Source organism: Cervus elaphus, chromosome 20 (assembly GCF_910594005.1).
Source record: "Cervus elaphus chromosome 20, mCerEla1.1, whole genome shotgun sequence".
In the NCBI taxonomy this organism is placed as follows: Eukaryota; Metazoa; Chordata; class Mammalia; order Artiodactyla; family Cervidae; genus Cervus; species Cervus elaphus.
Window position 1 is genome coordinate 139,624,716 of NC_057834.1, and position 21,657 is coordinate 139,646,372.

A 21,657-nucleotide genomic window follows, 5' to 3' on the forward strand; every position below is an offset into this window, starting at 1 on the left:
TGTCCATCAACCCAGTGATGCCATCCAACCATCTCATCCTCTGTCGTCCCCTTATCCTCCTGCCTTCAGTCTTTCCCAGCATCAGGGTCTTTTCCAGTAAGTCAGCTTTTCTCATCCGGTGGCCAAAAGTATTGGAGTTTCAGCTTCAACATCAGTCCTTCCAATGAACACCCAGGACTGAGCTCCTTTAGGATGGACTGGTTGGATCTCCTTGCTGTCCAAGGGACTCTCAAGAGTCTTCTACAACACCACAGTTCAAAAGCATCAGTTCTTTGGCGCTTAGCTTTCTTTATAGTCCAATTCTCACATCCATACATGACTCCTGGAAAAACCATAGCTTTGACTAGACGGACCTTTGTTGGCAAAGTAATGTCTCTGCTTTTTAATATGCTCTCTAGGTTGGTCATAGCTTTTCTTCCAAGGAGCAAGTGTCTTTTAACTTCATGGCTGTAGTCACCATCTGCAGTGATTTTGGAGCCCCCCAAAATAAAGTCTCTCACTGTTTCCATTGCTTCCCCATCTGTTTGCCATGAAGTGATGGGATCGGATGCCACAATCTTTGTTTTTTGAATATTGAGTTTTAAGTCAACTTTTTCAGTCTCCTCTTTGACTTTCATCAAGAGGCTCTTTAGTTCTTCTTGGCTGTCTCCCATAAGGGTGGTGTCATCTGCACATCTGAGGTTATTGATATTTCTCCCAATAATCTTGATTCCAGCTTGTGCTTCCTCCAGCCAGGCATTTCGCATGATGTACTCTGCATATAAGTTAAACAAGCAGGGTGAAAATATACAGCCCTGACATACTCCTTTCCCAATTTGGAACCAGTCTGTTGTTCCATGTCTGGTTCTAACTGTTGCTTCTTGACCTGCATACAGGTTTCTCAAGAGGCAGGTCAGGTGTTCTGGTATCCCCGTCTCTTGAAGAATTTAAAGCTGTGTGCTGAATGCACTCTGCTTTTCTTCCGTCGCTGACAGGACACTCACTGCCGTAACGCCCCCTTTCTGTCCTTTTACTGGGGGTCACTTGTGTGTGTTTCCCCCACCCCGATCCCCACCCCACCCCCGCCTCTTCTCCAGCGTCCGCACGCTGGCATCACACCTCCTCCCCTTCCTGGTCACCTCTTGGGGAGGGCAGCGCTGTAACTGAAGCACTTCCCCTGCTGTCCAGTGTTAAGTGTGAGGAGCATGTATGCATCTCCTGAGCTCAGGGACCCCTTGGCTGGATCCTGGGCCTCCCAGCTGCAGAGGGTCTACACCTGTGCCCCTGGGTTTACAGAACCTGCTCTGCTCCGGGCGGTTCCCACTGAAACCTCGCTGCAGCCCGCCCTGCCCTCTGGGACCCGCCCTCCTTGCTGACCTTGAACTTCACCTTCCTGTCATGGCTCCCACCATGCTTGGGGACTCAGCGTCTCAGAGAGCTCAGCCGCCCTGGCTGCTCTCCCTGCCTCCCCGCAGCCCTGGGCAAGCCTTCGTGTTTTCACTGAGGATGGTTCACTCTCTGGCTCCAGCCCTGGTCTCACCTTCTTGAGAAAGTCAGTTACCATTTTCTGACATGATTCGCATTTCTCACTTTTCAATTCAAGACCCTCAGATCAGACTCTGGGGACTGGCTGCTCTACTGAACCATAGTTGACGGCAATTCAGTTGCTAATTCTTTTTCCTTCTTTCAAGAAGGGGGTCTGGTCTTGTTCCAAGCTGGGGTAAAGAGGAACCCATCAGGGGTTTCATGTGTCTCTGCCCAGACATTTCGGGCTCAAAGGAAAGGCAGAGAGCAAGATTCCAAGGGGAGCCGTGGGGGCCATGGGGAGATGTAGGAGAGCCATGGGGAGGTGTGGGGGAGCAACGGGGAGATGTGCAGAGATGTGGGGAGATGTAGGAAGCCATGGGAGTTGTGGGGAGGTATGGGGAACCATGGGGAGATGTAGGGAGCCATGTGGAGATATAGGGGCCGTGGGGAGAGTAGAGAGTCGTGGGAAGATGTGTGGAGATGTGTGGAGATGTGGGGAGATGTGTGGGAGATGTGTAGAGATGCGGGGGAGATGTGTGATGTGTGGAGATGTGTGGGAGATGCGGGGGAGATGTGGGGGAGATGTAGGGAGATGTGTGGAGATGTGGGGGAGATGCGGGGAGATGTGTGGAGAGGTGGGGAGATGTGTGGAGATGTGGGGGAGATGTGGGGAGATGTGTGGAGATATGGGGGAGATGTGTGGGAGATGCGTGGGAGGTGTGAGGAGATGTGTAGGAGATGTGGGGAGATGTGTGGAGATATGGGGAGATGTGTAGAAATGTGGAGGAGATGTGGGGAGATGTGTGGAGATGTGGGGAGATGTGTGGAGATGTGGGGAGATGTGTGGAGATGTGGGGGAGATTTGGGGAGATGTGTGGAGATGTGTAGGAGATGTGTGGAGATGTGTGGAGATATGGGGAGATGTGTAGAGATGTGGGGGAGATGTGGGGAGATGTATGAAGATGTGGGGAGATGTGGAGAGATGTGGGGAAATGTGTGGAGACGTGTGGAGATATGAGGACATGTGGGGAGGTGTGTGGAGATATGAGGAGTTGTGGGGAGATGTGGGGGAGATGTGTGGAGATGTGTGGAGATATGAGGACATGTGGGGAGATGTGTGGAGATGTGGGGAGATGTGGGGAGATGTGTGGAGATATGAGGAGATGTGTGGAGATATGAGGAGATGTGGAGACATGTGGAGATGTGCGGAGATATGAGGAGATGTGGGGGAGTGGCACCGGAGGCATTGCTGAGTCCCCCAGAACTTTTCTGTTCCAGGAATAGGGAGAGTGAGGCCTGACCTCCAGGCACAGCTGGGGGCCCTTCCTGGTGACTCAACCCCTATGACCTTGGTCCCTGAAGGCCAACTCCCACCCCCTGCACCCCTCCAGCCTGACCTCTGAGGTCCCTCCAAGGGGCTCCCACATGGGTCCCCACATGGTTCCCCACATGTGTTCCCACATGGGGTTCCTACGTGGGTCCCCACAAGTGGTTTCCACATGGGTTTCCACATGGTATCCCCACATGGGGTCCTCACATGGGGTTCCTACATGGGTCCCCACATGGGTCCCCACATGGATCTCCACATGGTATCCGCACATGGGGTCCTCACATGGGTTCCCACGTGGGGTTCCCACATGGGTTCCACTTGGGTGCTGACAGCATCTTCGGGATGTTGTTTACATCTCTCTGCCCACATTCATTTTTCTGCTTGGCCAAGTGTTTAGCAGAGCGTGTGTGCTAAAATCTATTCATATTATGTCCAATTTTTCTAAGAATCCTGGCAATTATCGATTCTCCTATTTTTAGGCCAGTTGGCTCCATCTGCTCTCCATCTTTTGGGAACCCTCAAAGTCCCTGTCTCCAGCTCTGAGGAAAGTTTCCCAGTTTCTGTGACCTGTTGGCCACTGCGGTGGGCACCGGGGAGGGGTCTCAGGCGTCCCTAAGTCAGCAGAGGCCCCCAGCACGCCCCACTCCCAGGGAACCTGAGCTGCAGAGTTTCCCGCTGGCCGGGCACTCAGGACTCGCGGCCACACACCCCGCTGCCCACACCGCGTCCAGGCCAGGTGGCCAGGCTGCCAGCACGAGCTAGAGTGAGGCCGGCCTTTTACACAACATCTTTCACTTTCAGGGACTGGATTTTTCCCCCATTTCATATAAGCCAATGTGTTTGTCAAGAGAAAGTTAATTAAAAACATATTTTTCTAATTAAATGGTAGGCTGTGCTATGCAAACAGTAAGATTCTTGTTTGAGAGCAAACCGCCCCCCGCCCCCCGCCGTTTCCAGAGTTACCCTGGGAATTCAATAGATCAACAACGCAGACCCGAGCCCCAAGGTTAGGACACGCGCGAACACAGGCCCCGGGGGGCCTGTAGGCCGCTGGTGGCCCAGCCAGCGGGAGGCGCACGGCAGGGGGCCTGGCGCCCGCCCACTGGGAGAGGCCGCCCGAGGCTGTCCTCGGCCCAGAGCCAGGTCATGGCCTCAATGGCTCAGAGGGCTCACAGCAGCCTCCTGGCACCCAGGCGTGCCACGTCCACCAGCTCGCCACACGCCCTCCACACCCTCCGCTCTTTCACAGAGGGCTTGCCTCCAGGGCCTGAATCAGGCTTCCATCCAGCTTCTAGAAGCAAAGCGGGGAGCGGCCCGTCCTCCCGGGCCGGAGGTGCTGGCCCGCGCTGTGGCTGGAGTGGATTCCTAATGTTTGATCAAGAATGTCTGTGTTCCTTTAGGGTACCACACTTACCCGAGTGTTTTAATGTGTTAAATGTATTTTATTTTCATAAAATGAATTGATGAGCTTTCCATCTTTTTCTATCACCTGGAAGAGTCTAAACAGCCTCAGAGTTAAGCTTTCTTGAAAGGTTGTGTTGAACTTACCTGCAGGCTCCCTGCTGCTCCTGTCATCTTATAAACCATTTGAATTCCCTCTCCCAACTTTTCCTCCATTGGTCTGTTCCAGTTTTCCATCTCTTCTGGGGTCAGTTTTTGACATTTGGAAGTCACTCATCTCATATTTTTTAGTGCACCACCAGGGAGTCACTCTCATATTTAACCATTTTATTTACATGTGTTGTTGTTGTTCATTCACTAAGTCGTGTCTGACTCTTTGCGAACCCGTGGACTGCAACATGACAGGCTTCCCTGTCCATCGCCAACTCCTGGAGTTTGCTCAAACTCATGTCCATTGAGTCGGTGATGCCATCCAACCATCTCATCCTCTGTCATCCCCTTCTCCTCCTGCCCTCACTCTTTCCCAGCATCAGGGTCTTTTCAAATGAGTCAGCTCTTCACATCAAGTGGCCAAAATATTGGAGCTTTAACTTCAGCATCAGTCCTTCCAGTGAATATTCAGAGTTGATTTCCTTTAGGATGGACTGGTAGTTAGATTTAATTTATATCTATAGTTACATCTGTTTCTGTCCCTGATGTTAACAGATTTTTATTTGTTTCTCTTTAACTTGCCAGCAGTTCATCTGTTTTATTGGCCTTTTCAAAGAATTAACTTCTCTTTTCTCCTTTTTGTCTAGTTCATTCATTTCCATTTTTATCCCTAATAACATCCTCTTTTTGTTGTTGTAACATTTCTGATTTCTTTGATTATGTAAGTGATGTATTTATGATTGGGCTTATTCTTTCAATAGTAAAAGTATTCAATATTAGTACATTTTCCTTCATCATAGTTTTCAATATGAATTCTTCCCCCCTCCCTTTCTTTTAAACCAATTTTTTAGGAGTTTCTGTCTTTATTTCTTCTTTCATTTAGAGGTTATTTATTAATGGAACAATAATTAAAGCTTGTGTCTCTTCTTGTCACTGTGCCTTATCTTACTGGAGAGAGAGCTGGCTCTGGGCAGTTCCGAGCTTTTGATCGGCTTCCAGATAGCTGTTTGCCTATGCGCCTGCTCTCTTGGTGGTTGATTTTGGTTGTTTGTTTGTTCATTCAGTTTTGTCTACTTGTTTGTGGTACATTTGGAGGGGAACTGGACAAGTTGATAGCAGTTTACAGAGAAGAGATGTTTGAGATTTTCCAGGGGATTTTGAAAGAGAATAAGAAAATTGACTGTAACAGTAGTGTGGTCAAAGCAGCAGAGGTTGGCGTGAGGGTGGACAAAGAGGCAAGCAGGGCAGAGTCCGGACGCTTCCAACTGCCAGTAACCTGGAGCAGACCTGGGCTCCTGTCGGGGCCGCTGAGGCCCACCGTGTAAAGAGAAGGGCTCTGGCCCCTTACACATGAGCACTTCCCAGTGATGGTTCTGTCCCAGGACTGCCTCCAGGCTCCCAGAGGGCAGGACCAGGCGGCTGTACCTGCCGCCCATGCCCACCTACACCGGGCGCTGGCCAACCGATGAACAGACCAATCCATGTCAACAGTGGATGAGAAGGTTGAGGACCTGGATCCAAGAGCTCAGAGGGACGGGCTGGGGGTGGCTCTGCTCTTGTGCGACAGGCCGGGTGACGAGTGTCACCCTCGTCTGCAGTGCTGGTGCCTGAGGCCTTTCCACCTCTATGACCCCCATGTTCCAGCAGCCCTCATATGAGGGGGTCCCCACACTTCTCCCATCCTTCCCTTGGTCCCAACAGGAACTCCATGAGGTCGCATCACCCCCATCCACAGAAGGGAAGCCAAGGCTGGGAGCTGGTCCAAGGGTGCACACGGAGCCCCAGTCCCTTCCTCACACCCAGGCGCTGCTGGAGCAGGCGGTCAAGCCTGGGCAGGAGGGCTGGGCGGCGTGCCTGCCTGCGGCTGCACCCCACTCTGAGCACCGCGGGCTCGGCCAGCCCCCACCTGTCTCAGGATCAGGGCCCAGAACCAGAGCCACCCAAGGAGGAGCCCGACTCAGCGGGGCTCAGGGTGACGCTCATGAAGGGCGCCTGTGCCGTGAGCACTGCAATCACTCCATTTACCGGACCCGTACACGCCACGTCAGCACAAGAGTAGTGTAATGCTCCACAGCAGCGCCTGGGCCTCCCTAAAAGACCGTGAAGTGGTTAAGCCACATTTGAGGGAAACTTCTGCTTTTCTACTGGAAAATGTATACAAACAGAAAACTGTCATTTCCAAAATTACAAAGAAGGGTAAAACTTCAATCTTAGGTACAAGCGTTGCACTCCTTCCTTTAGTTAAAGTTCTAAATTGTCAGATCTCCAAAAATCCATGCAGGGTCACCCCGCCTGCCCCTTCCTCGCCCAGCCTGGGAGGGGACCCCAGTCACGGCCCTGCCCTCCCCTGAGCCCGTCCTCCTCCCGCGTTCAGTGAAAACTGACCGGGAGAGGCTGTGAGAGCCCCTTAGTCACCAGGCTCCTCGTGAACGACGAGTCTGCTGCCTGAGAACCTGTAACCCGAGGGCTGAGCCCGGTGGGTCACAGGGGTCCCTGCTTCAGGTCCCCTCTGTGGCTCTGTGCCCCCCACAACCCACACCCCTCCCGTCGCCACTGTCCGTCTCCCCTCCCTCAGCCAGGTTTCTGGAAGGGCTGCCCCACTCCTGTCCCCAGACCTTCAGCGCCCCAACCTCCGCCGCCTCACACACACAGACCACCAGCAACCTGGTCCCGTCCAGAGAGTCCTTTGGGGCCTGATTCCCGGCCTCTGGAGCATCCCGCACAAGGGGCCCACCTGTTGCTCCCGACCTGCGCCAGCTCGCTGAGCCTCCCGGCGCTGTGTCTCCTCTTTCTCTATGCTCTAAAGTCCATTTGCCACCCGCTCCCAGCCCGAGCCACCGCGGGCTCCCTGTGAACAATCTCGGGGAGCCCAGTTCGCCTCCCTCGGCCCCTCACCTCGGCCTTCCGGCTCAGCCACCCACAATAGGACACCATGCGTTCCCAGAGGCCCGGGCCCACTGCGCCATCTCCAGCCCCGGACACAGGGCGCCATCGCCTCTCACCAAGGCTCCAAGCCGGGTGGGGGGCGGGGGGCTCGTGGCCCTGGGCTGTCAGGCTAGGAACGCACTGGGCAGCACCAGGCTCGGGCTGAGGAGGAAGCCCCAGTGTCCCCGGAGCACGCGGCGAGCCCCGAGGAAACGGGCCACACGTGGTGGGCATGGGGCCGAGCCCCACAGGCCCTGCGAGCTTCTGAGGGCTATTGGGGTCTTTAGTCCAAGGGCTGGGAGCGGGGCAAGGACGACAGGCGCGTCTTCCGAGGCCATTCTGACCGCAGTGGGGAAGTGCCTTTGCCCACACCAGGCCAATAAGACCTGCTTCTATAACTCTCCCCACCCGAGCAGGGGGCTCTGGAGGAGCCGCTCGCCTGCCTGGAATGCAGGGGCCCAAAGCCTGAGGGTACTCGGGAGCCCCTGCGGCAGGGGAGGGGCCCCAGGGGGCACGGTCCTGCCTTCCTTCGGAATTATTCCCTCGGTGTGATGGGACATCCAGGGAGATGCTGGGGGCTGGCATCAGGCATCCAGCCCCCAGGAGACAGCGGGGTAAACCCAGGCGGGAGGGGCGCGCGGGGAGTCAGGAGCCTGAGGTTGGCTGCTCCACTGCGGGCGCCCCGACGAGGACGGAGGGTGGACAGAGGACATGCAGCTTCAGGGAGGATCATGAGCCGGGCCAGGGGCCCAGCCTCAGGCCAGAGCGCCTGGTGCACGCGGCGCCTGCGCTCAGTCCAGGCGCTCGGCCCGGCGGCAGGGAGAGCGCGGTGCGCGGCGCGTACAGGAGCGTCTTGCGGGAGGGGCGGCCGCGCTGCGCCCCGGGCGGCCCGCCTGCAGGGGGAGCTCGCGGCGCGCCGGGCGCGGCCCCGGAAATTGGGGGGAGTGGGGTGGAGGCGGGGGTCTCTGGAGAGGTGGGGGTGGGGAGACAGGGAATGAGGAGTGCAGGGGCTGGGTCGGGGGAGGCACGGGCTTGGATGGGCTTCCTTTTCTCAACCCGCCAGTGGGGGCTACGCCTGCCCCGGGCCTGTCCGCCTACCGTCAAGCTCAGCATCAGCCCAGGGCTGGCAGGTCCCCCGTGGGCCTCCCCGCCCCTCTGCAGTGTGACCCCAGCCCTACCTTTGCTGTCCGCGGGGAAGCTCCGCAGTCATGGCAATCACCCCCCATCCCACGTGGTTCCCGCGGCAGAAGCGCCGGTGCTGCCTGCAGCTGTGTGGCCCTGGCACGCCGCCCACCCCTGGAACCCGAGCCCCCTGGAGGGGTGTGTCCTGCCGCCCTGGTGCCCGGAAGTGTGGGCACCGGTGACCGGGTGCAGCCACTGCCCCCTGTCGCTGCGCTGGCCCTGGGCAGAGAAGGGAGGGTTTGTCCCTCATGAAGGTCCAGGTGATGGTGTCCAGCCAGGGCCTCTCAGAGGAGGGCATAGGGTCCAGTGTTACATGGCTCAACCCCTGGACTTTGTGGGGGCCCCCACAGGCCCGGTGGATTCCTGAGCTTGTCAGGGGCCGCTTGCCCCGCGGGGTCCTGCACAGACCGGTTCCACGCTGTGGAGGGGCTTGTCTGGGTATCCTGGGCCAAGGGCAGAAGCACCCAGGCGCACAGAGGCCAGGCTTGGCCGAATCAGCATGTAGTCGCGGCCACTGGGATGAGTGAGAAGCTGACCGTGCCCGAGGCTCTTAGACTTGGAAGGACAAAGATGGGGTGGGGGCCATGTGGACAGGAACACGGAGTGAGGGGGGCTGGCTCAGGGTGGGAGGAGAGGCAGAGCCGCCATCACAGCAGGGCAGGATAGGGTGTCCATGAGCAGAACCAGGGGCAGCGGGGGTCCCCGCAGGGGCTGATGACTGCCTGTGCCCCCCTGCTGACGAGGAGGGTGGGCTCCGGAGCAGACTGGCCCTCGAGCCCCAAGGGAGGACAGAGAGAGGCCCCACCGGCAGGGCGCTGCTGGGCCTGGAGCCTCCAGGAGGACATCTGCCCCGCTCGTGTGTCCCCAGGCGCGCGTGGACACATGTTCTGGGCCTTCCCCGGCCACCCGGGGCACGCTGTCCAGCTGAGGTGGGCTCAGAGGCAGGAGGGCGTTCCAGAGGGACGGGCCAGTAGGGCGGCAGTGGGAGGTGGGGACCCTAGGGACAGAATTGGGGTCGGGATGGAGGCTCAGGGGCCAGCAGATCAGGACGGTCACCGAAAGCCAGCAGCCGGCCTGTCCACACAAGGCCACTTGCCGTCCCGCAGAAGAGGGTTGGCCAGCCGGGCCCGGTCAGCAGGACCCGGTGCTGAGCTGGGGAAGTCGAGGGCTCTGTGGCCGCTCAGGGTGGGCGGCCTGGGGGGGCCGGGGGGCCCAGATGGCACCGCCCCGGGCAGCAGCCCCGGAGCCCGGGGGGAGGGGAGGAGCAGCTAATGAGTTCCAGGAGGTCAGCTGTGAGGGGCCCGAAGCCCATAAACCCTTTACTGGTGTCTCAGGAGGGGAAACCCGGATGCAGCCGTTTATTTATTTTGGATTTCACTTTTCTCTCCTCTTTTTAACATGCGCATCCAGGAGTGTAACTGGAGTTTTAAAGAAGCAGGACTTCCTTTTGCAGCGGAGGGGGACTCTTGGCTTCCCTCAGTCCTGAAGAAGAAAGGACCCTTTGCTGCTGCAGCACGGCCCCCGGCCCTCTGCCCTCCAGACCCGCCTGCCTTGTCCCAGGGCCCCCAGAGGCCAGGCTTGTCCAGTCTGAGGACGGGAGGGGGGGGGGGGGGGGGTGGGGGTGGGGGGGAGGGGCGGGTCGAGGGGGCTCAGAAGCAGGGACCGGCCGGGCGGCCCCTGACCACTGCCCCACCCGGCCCAGAGCCGGAGTAGTGGAGGCGGGTCCTGCTCGGGGCCTAGGTTCCAGCTGCTTCCTCCAAAGGGACCATCCCCACGGGGGCAAAAGGAGCCCCTCAACCTTCCCGCAAAGACCTCCCGTTCCTTCATGACCGAGCATCTACCCCAGCTCTTGCGTGCCTCTCTGTGGGGCGTGGCGGGGGTGGGGCCAGGAAGGGCTGTGCCCAACGAGGGCAGTTTCCAGGCAGGCAGACTATGGGCACAGTGGGCCCGGGGGCTGAGTGTCGAGGTGGGTGTGGGTCCCGGAAGCTGGGTCTGTCTCGTGTGTGAGTTCACACATGGGACAGACAGGCTGGATCTCTCCAGTACAGAACAGTGCGGAGACAAAGCCCCAGACAGCAAGGGGCTCCGCCAGGGAGACCCCTCAGTCTCAGGGTTCCATGGGCCCTGCGGGAGTTGGGGGGACAGTCAAGGACCTGTAAGCCAGTGCATGGGCCAGAAGAGGGGGCAGTGTGGGAGACACAGGTCAGGTAGGCCTGCAGGCAGATCTGGGGGTTGCTCCGTGTGTATTGGGGGAGCCTGCCCTTTCCCCACTGACAGCCCCCCTGTCACCAGACAGGGCATTGGCAAGTAGGGGAGGGCCAAGCCTCAGCTCGTGATGCCTGTGGGACCCACAGTCCAGCCAAGTGGAGAGGAGAACACCATTAAAGCAGATGCAAGGCTTCCTTTGGAGGCCTGTGGGTGGGATTCCAGCCCAGACAAGGCCCAGAGGTCAAACGTGTGTACAAAACCCCGAGCCCACCTGCCGGTCCAGGCGAGGGCCTGGACCCCCACAGAGGGCAGCGGAGCCACCTGGATGCCCTGGGCCTCTATGCAGCCCAGCCCGGGGTGGGCAGTGAGGCACCTGGGGTTTCCCCCAGGTCCACATGGCAGAGCTGGAGTACACCCAGCAGCTCCAGGAGCTGGCCATCTGGCACCAGCGACCCCAGGCTGCGGAGACCGAGCACCTGCACAGGGCCCAGCGTCCCGAGAGAGGGCCCACCAGCAGCAGGCAAGGGTGCTGGAGGGGCAGGTGGGCTGGCAGGGGTGCACAGGGAAGGTGGGGCCTGTGCCCGCCCAGCCTCAACCTGAGGTCCTCCAGGCCACCCCGGGGCCCCCACTCTGTCCTCCCGTCACCTCACACTCACTGAGGGGAGGAGGCAGGTCACCGCCGTCTCCATGCCGCCGTCGTCCCCTATCAGGAGGGGTGGGGACAGTCCCGGAGTCAGAGGTCGCTGGGTGTGAAGTGTCCAGACGCGCCTGGCACAGTGCACCGTGGCAGCTCCAGAGTCGGGGACAGGTCAGCAGTGTGTGCAGGGGACGGGGTGGGCACAAAGCAGGACAGAGCCTTGAGCATGTAACTCTGCCCCCCACACATGCACGCACACACACATGCACACATGCATGCACACACATACACATGTATGTGCACACGCATGTGTGCACACAAACATACACATGCATGCACACGCACGCACACACACATGCTGACTGGGGCTGCCCCATGGGCTCCAAGCTCTCAGACACCAGGGAGCCACCTGGTCAAAACCCCAATTTCCCAGACAAGGAACCTGAGGGCCCAGACACATAGTAAAGCCTGTGCCCCCTGACAGTGTCCCTCCAGGCCACGTGGGTTCGGTTCCCCAGCTGCTGGGGTGGGTGGTCACCTCAGTCCCGAAGACGTGGTGGTGGTGGCCATGATCACAGGTAGGACCGAGCACCCGTGGGCTGCTGGTACGTCTGCCCGTCTGCCTGGAGTCTCTCTGCAGGCACACCCCTCTCCAGGAGTGGGGGAGCATGGCCTCCCAGTCCTTCCGGTCACGGTGCTCAGCCACGAGGCCCGCCCGCCCTCCTGAGCTCCTGCCTGTCCCCAGGTGGCCGGCCGGAGGGAGCCGCTGGACCGGGACGTGCGGTGGCGGCGAGCCTGCCTCCGCCGGGCCTTCCGGGCCAAGAAGTGAAGCCGGCTCCCAAGCCCAGGTGGCCGGGCTGCTCCAGCCCCGACCAGCAGGCAGCAGAACCACTGCTCAGCGGGGCCCCGAGCTCGAGGGGCGCCCTGGAGTCAGCAGCGCCCTCTGACCCTTGACCTCCAAGCTCCTGCGGCCCTCAGGACCCCAGGCTCTCTCTGGCGGGCGTGGACTGAGCTCTGGGCCCTGCTCTATGACGCACCCCCCCACCCAGCTGCATGGGGGCCTCCCTGTGGCCCGCGTCCGACCTGGCACCGGGCGGGTGTGCTGACCGGGCCAGGCCCCGGCAGGCCAACTTCCGCCCCGCGGGCTGCATTCCGTGCCCTCAGCTCTGTAAACACAGGGAAACACGTGGAGAACATTTCCACCAACTGGAGCCAAAAACATAATGTCCTGCAAGGCCCAGCCACCACCTCCCCGCGCCCAGAGGCGGCCCGACTCCGACTCCAGGAACTGCGGGGCCGTCACGGTGGCAGGTGGCTGGAAGTGACTCAGAGTCCGGTCCCCGTGACTCCCTGGCCGTGAGAGGCATTGGGGTGTAAAAGTTAGAGTTGTTAGAGAACCACCCGATTTCCCAGCCCATAAACGCTGGGAAAATTCCTGCGGGAATCCAGCCCTGGTTGCCACGGAGACTGAGGCAGCCATCTTAGGCTGGGGCGGTTCACCTGTTAGCATTTTTCTCTTTTCCCATGAACACGGGTCAGGGTGATCTAGTTCCGCTCCAAACAGCCTCTGGTTTTGTAAGTGACATGTTGACAACATCTGTGGGCGCCAGCTAGCCCAGGACATTCCTCGAGCACAGGTGCCAGCCGCACCCTGTCCGGGCTCCCGGCGGGTGAGAGGGCTGAAGCTGGCAGAGCCCCCCCACCCCCATCATGTGAGCTGTGGCCCAAGCGTGTGACACCAGCCATCTGTCTGCTGCAACACAGACCCAGCCTGTACCACAGGCTGTCCCGCCAGAGCCTCCTCTCGGGTGGAACTTAGTCATGGGGTGGCCGTATGTTGTAAACTGTGCAAAAGCAGTGTCTAGAGAGAGGTCCCAAACACGCTCCATTCCACCTGTCAGGTCTGTCCGATTATTGGTGGCTGTGTTGAGAAGGATTCTGAAGTTCGGTCCAGGCTCAGAGGGGAAGAGTGTTCAGTTTAGTTCAGTCACTCAGTCGTGTCCCACTCTTTGCAACCCCATGGACTGCAGCACGCCAGGCTTCCCTGTCCATCACCAACTCCCGGAGTGCAGTGAAGAGTGTGGTGACCCACTAGCAGCGATGCTCCAGGCAAACAAGGCGTTAGTGGTGGTAGACGCACCCAGACGGCCACCAGCTGCAGCGGCCGGTTAGAGAACAAAGAGCAACCCAGAGACACTGCCGCCCAGGCGACCACTGGAGAGCATCGTACAGACAGGAGGAGAAGGCCATGAGACAGTGTGTGACACTCGGGGACGCGGCAGTCCACTCCCTGTGGAGAAGGGGCCCGGGGGGCAGCGGGTGGAGAGGAAGGAGTGGGCAGCCAGAGACTGGAGTCGGCGTCGACGCTCTCCTCTCTGCGGGCCTGGCCACTCGGTGTCACACATCTGGGACCAAAGCTCCCTGTGCAGAGGAGGTGCTCAGTGGACACCCACGGATGACAGAGGAACACAGCCCAGATGCAGGAGGGGTCGGAGAGATCTCTCAGCTCTGACCTGCGAGCCACCTGGGATTGGACCGACGTTCTGGTGATTCCTGGACCCGCCTTGCCTGGCTGCTCCCGGGAGACCTTATGTGCCTGGGACCCTCTAGGATTCGTTATATTTCAGTGAAAGTTCAACCAATGGAGGAGACACTATTTTTACTTGTTCAACATAAAGTTGTAGGAGACACTATTCTTACTTTTCAACGTAAAGTTGTATGTTTAGGTAAAAGGATTTTTCTAATGGAAGTAAACTTTTCTTAAACATTGCCAGTGGTGAGCGCGTAGCTTCTGTGGGAAAGTCTGATGGTCACCGCACCCATGATGGCCGTGCACCCGGGACCCAGGCCCCCAGCTGTGCCCCATGCACCAGCTGCCCCAGCCAGGCTTTCAGTGTCGTGACCACACCCGGCGGGCCTCCCCAGGAGCGGGACCCTGCCTGCCCTCCAGGCTCTGTGAGCTCCTGACCTCATTCCTGGAGCAGGTAAGGGTCTCCCTGCGGTGTCACCTGTGTGGAAGCCCCATGGCTCTGGGGAGAAGGAGAGAGAGTTGGGGATGCAGCCCCCCAGCTTCTGCCACTAGCAGCCCTGCTGGGGCCCCTGCCCCCGCCCTGCAGGGACCAGCCCGCCTGGCCAGGTTCCAGTGGGGGAACACGCCCCATCTTGGCCGGCACGGGGTCCTGGGGTGTCCTGAATCCGGCGTGGGGCTCCCCATCTAAATTGCACACACACTCAGGCCCTAAATTAAAATGTCACAGGCCTGTTGGGGAGGCTCAGGTTTCCCGGTCGCAAAACACGGGCCTGCTTGATAAAACGATTTTGGTTTTGATAAATGTGGACTTTCTGTGGCAAAGACAAAGGCACCCTTGAGTACAGAGGGGAACCTGAAACAGCACATTGCTAAAAAGTATTTCCTGATAATATTTTTAGCACCTGGAAAAAAGATTTTTTTTTTCTCTTTTTCGCCTGTGGAGTGTGTGTGTGTATGTCTGTGTTTGAAATGTAATGCCCAGCATGGTGGAGCCTCCTGTTAACTCCCAGTCTCCCAAAAGGGACTACACACGGCCCAGGGCGAGGGCCCTGGAGGGTCAGCAGGCCTGTGCCTGGGAAGCACAGCCTTGCGGGGGTCTGCCTGCCGCTGGCCCCACCCAGACCGGGCGCACCAGCTCTCCAGGGCGGCCCAGGCCTGGGCGTCTAACAACGTGTGGAGAGGACTGCCTTGGGAGGTGGGTGGAGACCCCGTCTGGGCCAGCTGCTCCCACCGACCCTGGAGAAACAGTGCTTCCTGGGCGCATCTGCTGAGCACCACTATGTGTGGCCTGCCCCCCCATAGGCGCCCAGGTGAACCCAAAACTTAGCCCGGAAGTGAGCCTTTGCTAGGGTCCCCGGCCTCCCCCCCAGAGCAGGAAGTGCAGTGGGGGGAGGGGCTCCCCATGCAGCCCCTGCAGGAGGTGGGCAGGTCCAGCAGGGGTTGAAGCTCAGCCTGGACGTCCCCCACCCGGCTGGTACCGGCTGAGAAGTTCTGCCCCGCCTCCCTGTCAGGGCGGGGCCACCAGCCCTCCCTGAGGAAACAAACAGGAGCGGGCTTTCCGCTGGGCTCCGAACCCACAGCTGGCAGATGCTGCCCGGTTCCCACCGAAAGCCCACATTGAAAAAGCACGTCCTCCTGGGCTCCCACCACAGGGACCAGCCTTCTGGCCCCTCTGCCGTCCAGCGACCCTGTGGCGGCCGTGTCCTGCCCCTTCCCGGCCTTCGCCAGTGAGGCTCAGGAGCGACCCTCCTTCCGTCCAAGGAGGGCGAGGCTGCCACACCCCTCCCCTGACCTTGGCCATGACCTCTCTGCTGCTGGGCTCTGGGCTTCCCCCACCTCCCCACGCTGCATTTGAGCCTACGGAGTGCCAGGGAGAGGTTCATGGAAATGCCCATGTGTGCTGGGGTGTGTGTGTGTATGTGGGTGTGTGTGCACATGTGTGTGGGGGGTGTGTAGGGTGTGTGTGTGCTTGTGTGTCTGTGTGTGTGCCAGGGTGCATGTGTGTGTGTGTCTGTATAAGTGTGTGTGTCAGTGTGTATGTGTGTGTGTATATGTGTGTGTGTGTGGGTGTGCTGGGATGCGTTCACGTGTGTATGTGGATGTGTGTACTGGCATACATGTGTGTGTGCAAGCATGTGGGGGGGGAGTGTGTGCTGGGGTGCGCATGTGTATGTATGTGTGTGTTTGATGGTATGTGTGTGTGTGCTGGGATGCATGTGTGTGTGCATGTGTGTATACATGTGTGTGTGCTGGCGTGCATGTGTGTGTGTGTGTATTTGTGCCAGTGTGTGTGTGTGCTGGTATATGTGTGCGTGTGTGTACACACGAGCGTTCCCCCACCCCCGGCTCCCGCTGAGAGCCGTGTGAAATTGGAAATCTGTTCCCAGGGCAGATCCTGCAGTTAGATGTCATCTCTGAATTTCTCCCACAAACATGGGCAGCGTTAACCTTTCTCATCCTTCCTTTCTTGGAGCCACAGTTGTCCTGCTGCCCTGCGGATCTCCAAGGCAGGAGCCTGACCCAGAGCCGGCCCTCACACAGCTGAGCAGGGTGGGGCTACAGTGGCACTGGAGGGACGGTCCCTCTCAGGGTGGTGCCAGTAGGGGGTCAGCCTCAACAGTGGGAGCCTCCTGAAACTCGGCACCTGGCCCTGATACCAGCCTGGAGGGCACGAGCAACACAGGGGTGATGTGTAAACCTGTGACCCCCAGTCATACGCTCACACACACAGGACCCCTCCACTAGCTCTTAAAAGTCACATTTAGTGTGTCTTGCTCTGATTGCAAAGCAATGCATGCTTATTGAAGACATTTGAGAAAAGACAGAGAAGCGCGAAGCCAAGTGTAAAACGGCCCAGCCAGTGAGAGCTGCTGCCCCTGCTGCTCTCTGCTCATCTCTGAGCCGCGCACCCTGGTCTTCAGGGGCCCCGGGCTTGGCTCGTGGTCACGCATCAGCCCACACCAGCGCCCGCCAGCAGGGAGGGGGGCGGTGCTGTGCTTGGGCCCTGAGCCGGGGCCACAGATGTCCCGTGGGAACAAATACTCAGGGTCTGATTCTCAGGGCAGTGGGCCTGGCGGCGGGAGGAGGGCCAGGGTGGCCACAGACTGGAGACAGAATCGCAGCTGTGGGCCCTCCAGGTCCTGCCCCTGCCCACAGGCCAGTGTGGACCAGCCACCCTGGAAGAGGGCTGCTCTCCCCAGGTTTCACCCCGGACTCCCCTGCTGTGACGTTTCCTTAGGTCCCTAAACCACCTCCACCAGGATTCTCCTGACGAGGCCACGCAGGGTGGAAACTTCTCTTCATGCCCTGCATTCGCCCAGGCCAGGTCCTCCGCTCATAAAACCGGATGGCAAGCCTCAGGGCTGGGGCGCATGGTGGAGCATGAGGCCAGCCTCTGGCTGCCTCCGGAGGAGCCCATGCAGGCGCTGCCAGTCAGGGCGGCCCCTGATCCCCTGCACTCTGGCAGGAGTGTGGCCAGGTCTCCTGGGGGGCAGGGGCCTGAAAAGGCCACCCCGGGGGAAACCTACGCCCCGGGCCCAGTAACTCATGCAGGCCTGAGGGTCTGTTCCAGGACCGCTTTGTGGACAAGGCGCTTCCTCTGGGCTGGCCCCACGCGGGCGGCAGGGGACCCACGGAGGAGGAAGGGGTGGGCCGCTCTGGGGGCGCTGGGCGAGGGCTGGGCCCGCTGCCCGGCCTGACGCTTTAAGAGCCGCCTAATTTGCATGGCCCGGCCCCGGCCCCGCCCAGGCCCAAATGACCGCCCGGCTGGATATTTAAATCGCGGCCACAGGGGCGGGTCCAGCCTCCAGCGCGGTCCCGCCCGGCGCTTTCCTCCGAAAGAGGCGACCCGAGCGCGGCTTGGCAGGGCGGGCGCGACCCGGGAGTCCACCTACCTACGGCGCGGCCGCGCTGCACGCACGCCCGCCCGGCCCTGCGGGTCACTCCCCACCGCGGCCTCGCTCCGGCCCGCGCTGACCGCAAAGCCCCGTTCCGTCTCCCTGCGTCCCCGCCTCGTCGCCTCTCTGTCCCCGCTGTGTCTTCGCTGGGTCCCCGCTCCGTCCCTCCCCGTCCCCGCTCCGTCCCCGCTGTGTCCGGCTCGCGTCCCCGCTGTGTGTGTCCCCGCTCCGTCCCCGCCCGCCGACCCCCGGCGATGCCGCGCGGCGCCACCTGGGCGCTGCTCTTGGCCGCGGCCCTGGGGCTCGGGGCGCGCGGGGCGCGCGGCGCGGTGGCCCTAGCCGACTTCTACCCGTTCGGCGCGGAGCGCGGCGACGCGGTCACCCCCAAGCAGGACGACGGCGGCTCTGGGCTTCGGCCACTCTCCGTGCCCTTCCCGTTCTTCGGAGCCGAGCACTCCGGCCTCTACGTGAGTAACCCGAGCCCGCGGGGGGCGCCAGGGAGGGCGCTGCGCCCCGGCCGCTGCCCGCCGCCCCGACTCCCGCCGCAGCCAGCAACTTGGCACCGCGGCGGCCAGAGGTGGAGTGAGGACAGCGCTTCCTCCTCCGGCGGCCAAGGCCGGACAGCGGCCCGAGGGATCGGCGGGCGGGGCGGGGATGCGAGCTCCGGCCGGCCACCTGGGCCCCGCCGCTGCCCCTTTCCCTGCCCGCCCGCCCGGGGCTGGGGTCGCGGGCCGACCCTGCTCAGCGTGGGCCGTCGGCCGTCCTGCGTCCTTCACCGACAGCGCTGCGGCAGCTGGCCGGTGGATACTGCATTTCCCAGTGGGGCGCGCCCCCCTTTCAGCTCCTCGCTTGGCTGCCAAGGTCCCAGCCCCTCTGAGGACCACACGGGCCCCGCGCGCGCTTGGCACCTGAGGCCCACTGCCCCAAGGCTGGGGCCTGCCGGGACCTTCAGGGGCGCTGTGGGGAACCTGGCAGGCTGGTCCTTTTTGAGCCCCCGGTCCCTCTCTTGGGCCTGAGGGACCACTCAAGCCCGGACCTTTACACCAGATGCCCGGAGGGAGCGCAGGAGAGTGGGGGCGGCTAGAGACAAGAACAGCACCTCCGTTGGGGGGGCGGGGGGGCGGGCGGGGGCCCAGGCCACCGAGGAAATGAAATGTTGTGCCTCACGGCTGTATCTGCATCGAGCATTCACTCAGGGGGCCATGCACCGGCGCCCCACTGTCCCCCAAATCCTGGCTGGAAAAGTGCTGGGTGGGGCTGAAGTCCTGTAACCTCCCTCCCCGGCACCCGCCCGCCCCTTCCAGCACCCCCTCCACCGCCAGTCCCCTGTCACTCACCCCCATCATCAGCTCCCCGCCGCCCCCCCCCCCCCCCCCGCCCCGTCACTCACCCCCATCAGCACCGCCCCTCTTGACCCCAGCTCAGCCCACATCCCCTCTTCCTCTCCCGCCTTGGCGCTCCGACGCTGCGGGTGGGAGGGGACAGCCATTCTCTCGGGGCCACTCACTGAACGTCCCTCTGGGCCCTGCCTGGGACGGAGGGGCCGGGCTGACTTCCGGAAGTGCGGCGTGGGCGGGCAGAGCTGGGCTCTGGGTCTCTGGGAGCCAGGGAGGCCCGCACACCCTAGAAGTGGGAAACCCATGCTGGCACCCTCTTTCCGGAGCATTCTGTCCAAGTGCTCTGAGCACGCGGCCAGGCTCAGCTGTCTCGCTCCAAGTCACAGGTGAAAACATGATTAAAACAGTTGACCCTCTTAACCGCCTCACCAAAAACACCACCCCTACCAAAACACCTGGGAGAAAGGGCTCTGAAGGGGAGAGCTCTGCTAGCAAGACCCGTGGGTTCACGAGAAACCAGCACTGTGGTTCATAAAAAAATACGTGTCTCCAGAGGCGCTCTCTCCCAAAACTGACGTGACCCAACACCCGCCGTGGGGACAGAGAGCCCGCTTCATGATGTCTCCGCTCAGCGGGGAAGACAGTCGGATTCTCGAGGACACCATGCCTGAAATAACTGCCCGCGCCCCGTGACTAAGCAGGGAGTGGGGCAGAGGGTTAGAACTGAGGGCAGAGAAGGGAAGGGACAGGAAGCGAAGGGGTTTATTCTGAAGCAAGTAGGTCAGACTGCTGCCTCCGAGAGGACCTCTCCCGGTCAGCCCCCAGCTGTGATCCTTGTCCAGCCTGGCAGCGGCCAGCCCCCAGGCCAGGTGCTGCACGGGGCTGAGGGAGAGCCCTCCAGGGCTGGGCCCCGCCCCCTGGCCTCTGCCCCCTCATCCCCAGCCAGTGCTCCGCAAAGAGCCAGTTTGTGGAGTGGGAGGACGCATGGGTGGGTGAAGGCAGGTCCCAGCCCCTGATGCTGCCCAGAAAGCTGACCTGGCTTTCTGCTGAGAAATGGACCCAGTGCTGCTGCATGCTGAGTGGCCCCCTTCTAGAAAGCCCCCTCATCTTGCCACAGCAGCTGTAGGCGGTAGTTGTCAGGCTCTGAGAACTGTCGAGAGTCCCTTCTCAACACAGACCAGGCCAGCACTGCCGGCAGGCATGGTGGTGGCACCCACCCCGCGGATGGGAGCCCTCCTCGCCAGGAGCTGGACAAGCAGCCGTGCCGTGGCCTGCCAGCCTGGCCGAGGGGCAGGCTCCACCAAGGCGGCGTGAGGGCCAAGGTGCCGGCAGAGGGCCCGGTGGCGGCCGGAGGCCCCGCGCCCCTGTAGCGGCCACCAGGTGCAGCCCCCCCGAAGGCCGCAGAGGGACATCTTGTCTCATCTGGCATCAGGCACCCAATGGCACCTCAGGCAGCAATTCTTTTCCTTCCCCCAGGAGGGAGTGCCAGGCGGGCAGCGTCCGTGAAGGTGCTGGGCACCCTGGGAGGGCCCACAGTCTGCTACCAGGGTGCGCTGGCTGAGATGTTGGATGTGGGGTCTGTGGCCATGTCTCTAAGACTGAGCTGTTGGGGGTGATGCCCGAGGTGGTACACCCCCCCTTGGTGTGCCCCCCGCCCACCCCCCAGAAGCTCTTCCAGCCCCTGCTGGCCGCTCACCCGTGGAGCTGTGACCCCCTTGACTACTGAACACAGGTCTTCCCCGTCCTGGTCTCTGGGGCACCCCGGTGCCAGTCCCCGGGGGCCAACCCTGGGTGGGAACTGGAGCATGTGGGTGAGGCGGGCAGTGAGCCCTGTGAGCCCCAGGCAAGTCCTGCTGGCCGTCAACCTGGCCTGTGCCCTGGCTGGTGCCCCAGGAACGGCTGGCTCCACACCTGGCATCTGCTGGCCTGCTGGCAGCCCCACCTGGGGCGCAGTCCCACCCAGCCTCCCCCAGACCACCCACCCAGGGGAGGGGCTTCCGCTGAGAGCTTGGTCCCCCGGCTCTGCAGGCCTGTCCTGCTGGTGCAGGCATCCACCTGGTCCTGTCACGGCGTCTGCCCACCAAACATCTGCAAGAGCCACCCTGACCCCTGGATGAAACCAGTGAGACAGAGGCAGGGCTGGCAGCCGAGCTCTGCTTTGAAACGCATGAGCCCCTGGTGGGCAGGGAGGGTCCCGGCCGGGCCCCTGCCCGTGCTCCCTTCTTGCTGGTGCCTGGGGAGGATGGGAAGCAGGCAGGGGTCGAAGGAGCGAGCGTCCTGGGACGGCCTGGTGACTCCGCTCTGCACCAGGACCGCCAGAGGGCCACTGCACACACGCGTTTGTCTTTGCACACTGTGACGGGGGCGTGCATGGAGGTGTGTGGGGACATCAGTGCACTGAGGGGAGTGCAGGCAGCCGTGACCCCCTGGCCACTCACAGGCCCAGCGCCCGGATCCCAGCTCCCAGACACCTGCAGGAAAAGATGGAAACTAATCTGGGAAATCTCGCTCCAGAAAGGAGGCGCGTGACCCACGGATGATCAGGACGCGGTGAC

General features: G+C 61.1%; 2 protein-coding genes across 3 annotated transcripts in view; both read left to right on the plus strand.

Annotated features, from left to right (window-relative positions):
- The first annotated feature begins 10,829 nt into the window (after positions 1–10,829).
- LOC122677620 lies at positions 10,830–11,801 on the plus strand. Its single transcript, XM_043877799.1, has 2 exons — positions 10,830–11,610; positions 11,659–11,801. The coding sequence occupies exons 1-2, from the start codon at positions 10,830–10,832 to the stop codon at positions 11,799–11,801; spliced, it is 924 nt and encodes a 307-aa protein (XP_043733734.1).
- A 5,853-nt stretch (positions 11,802–17,654) lies between these two features.
- Positions 17,655–21,657, plus strand: part of SNED1 (sushi, nidogen and EGF like domains 1) — a 73,342-nt gene continuing 69,339 nt past the window's right edge. For both annotated transcript variants that reach the window (XM_043875898.1, XM_043875899.1), the window contains exon 1: positions 17,655–18,232. In XM_043875898.1, the coding sequence (XP_043731833.1) occupies positions 18,020–18,232 (213 nt within the window). In that variant the 5' untranslated portion in view covers positions 17,655–18,019. The remainder of the gene's footprint in view (positions 18,233–21,657) is intronic.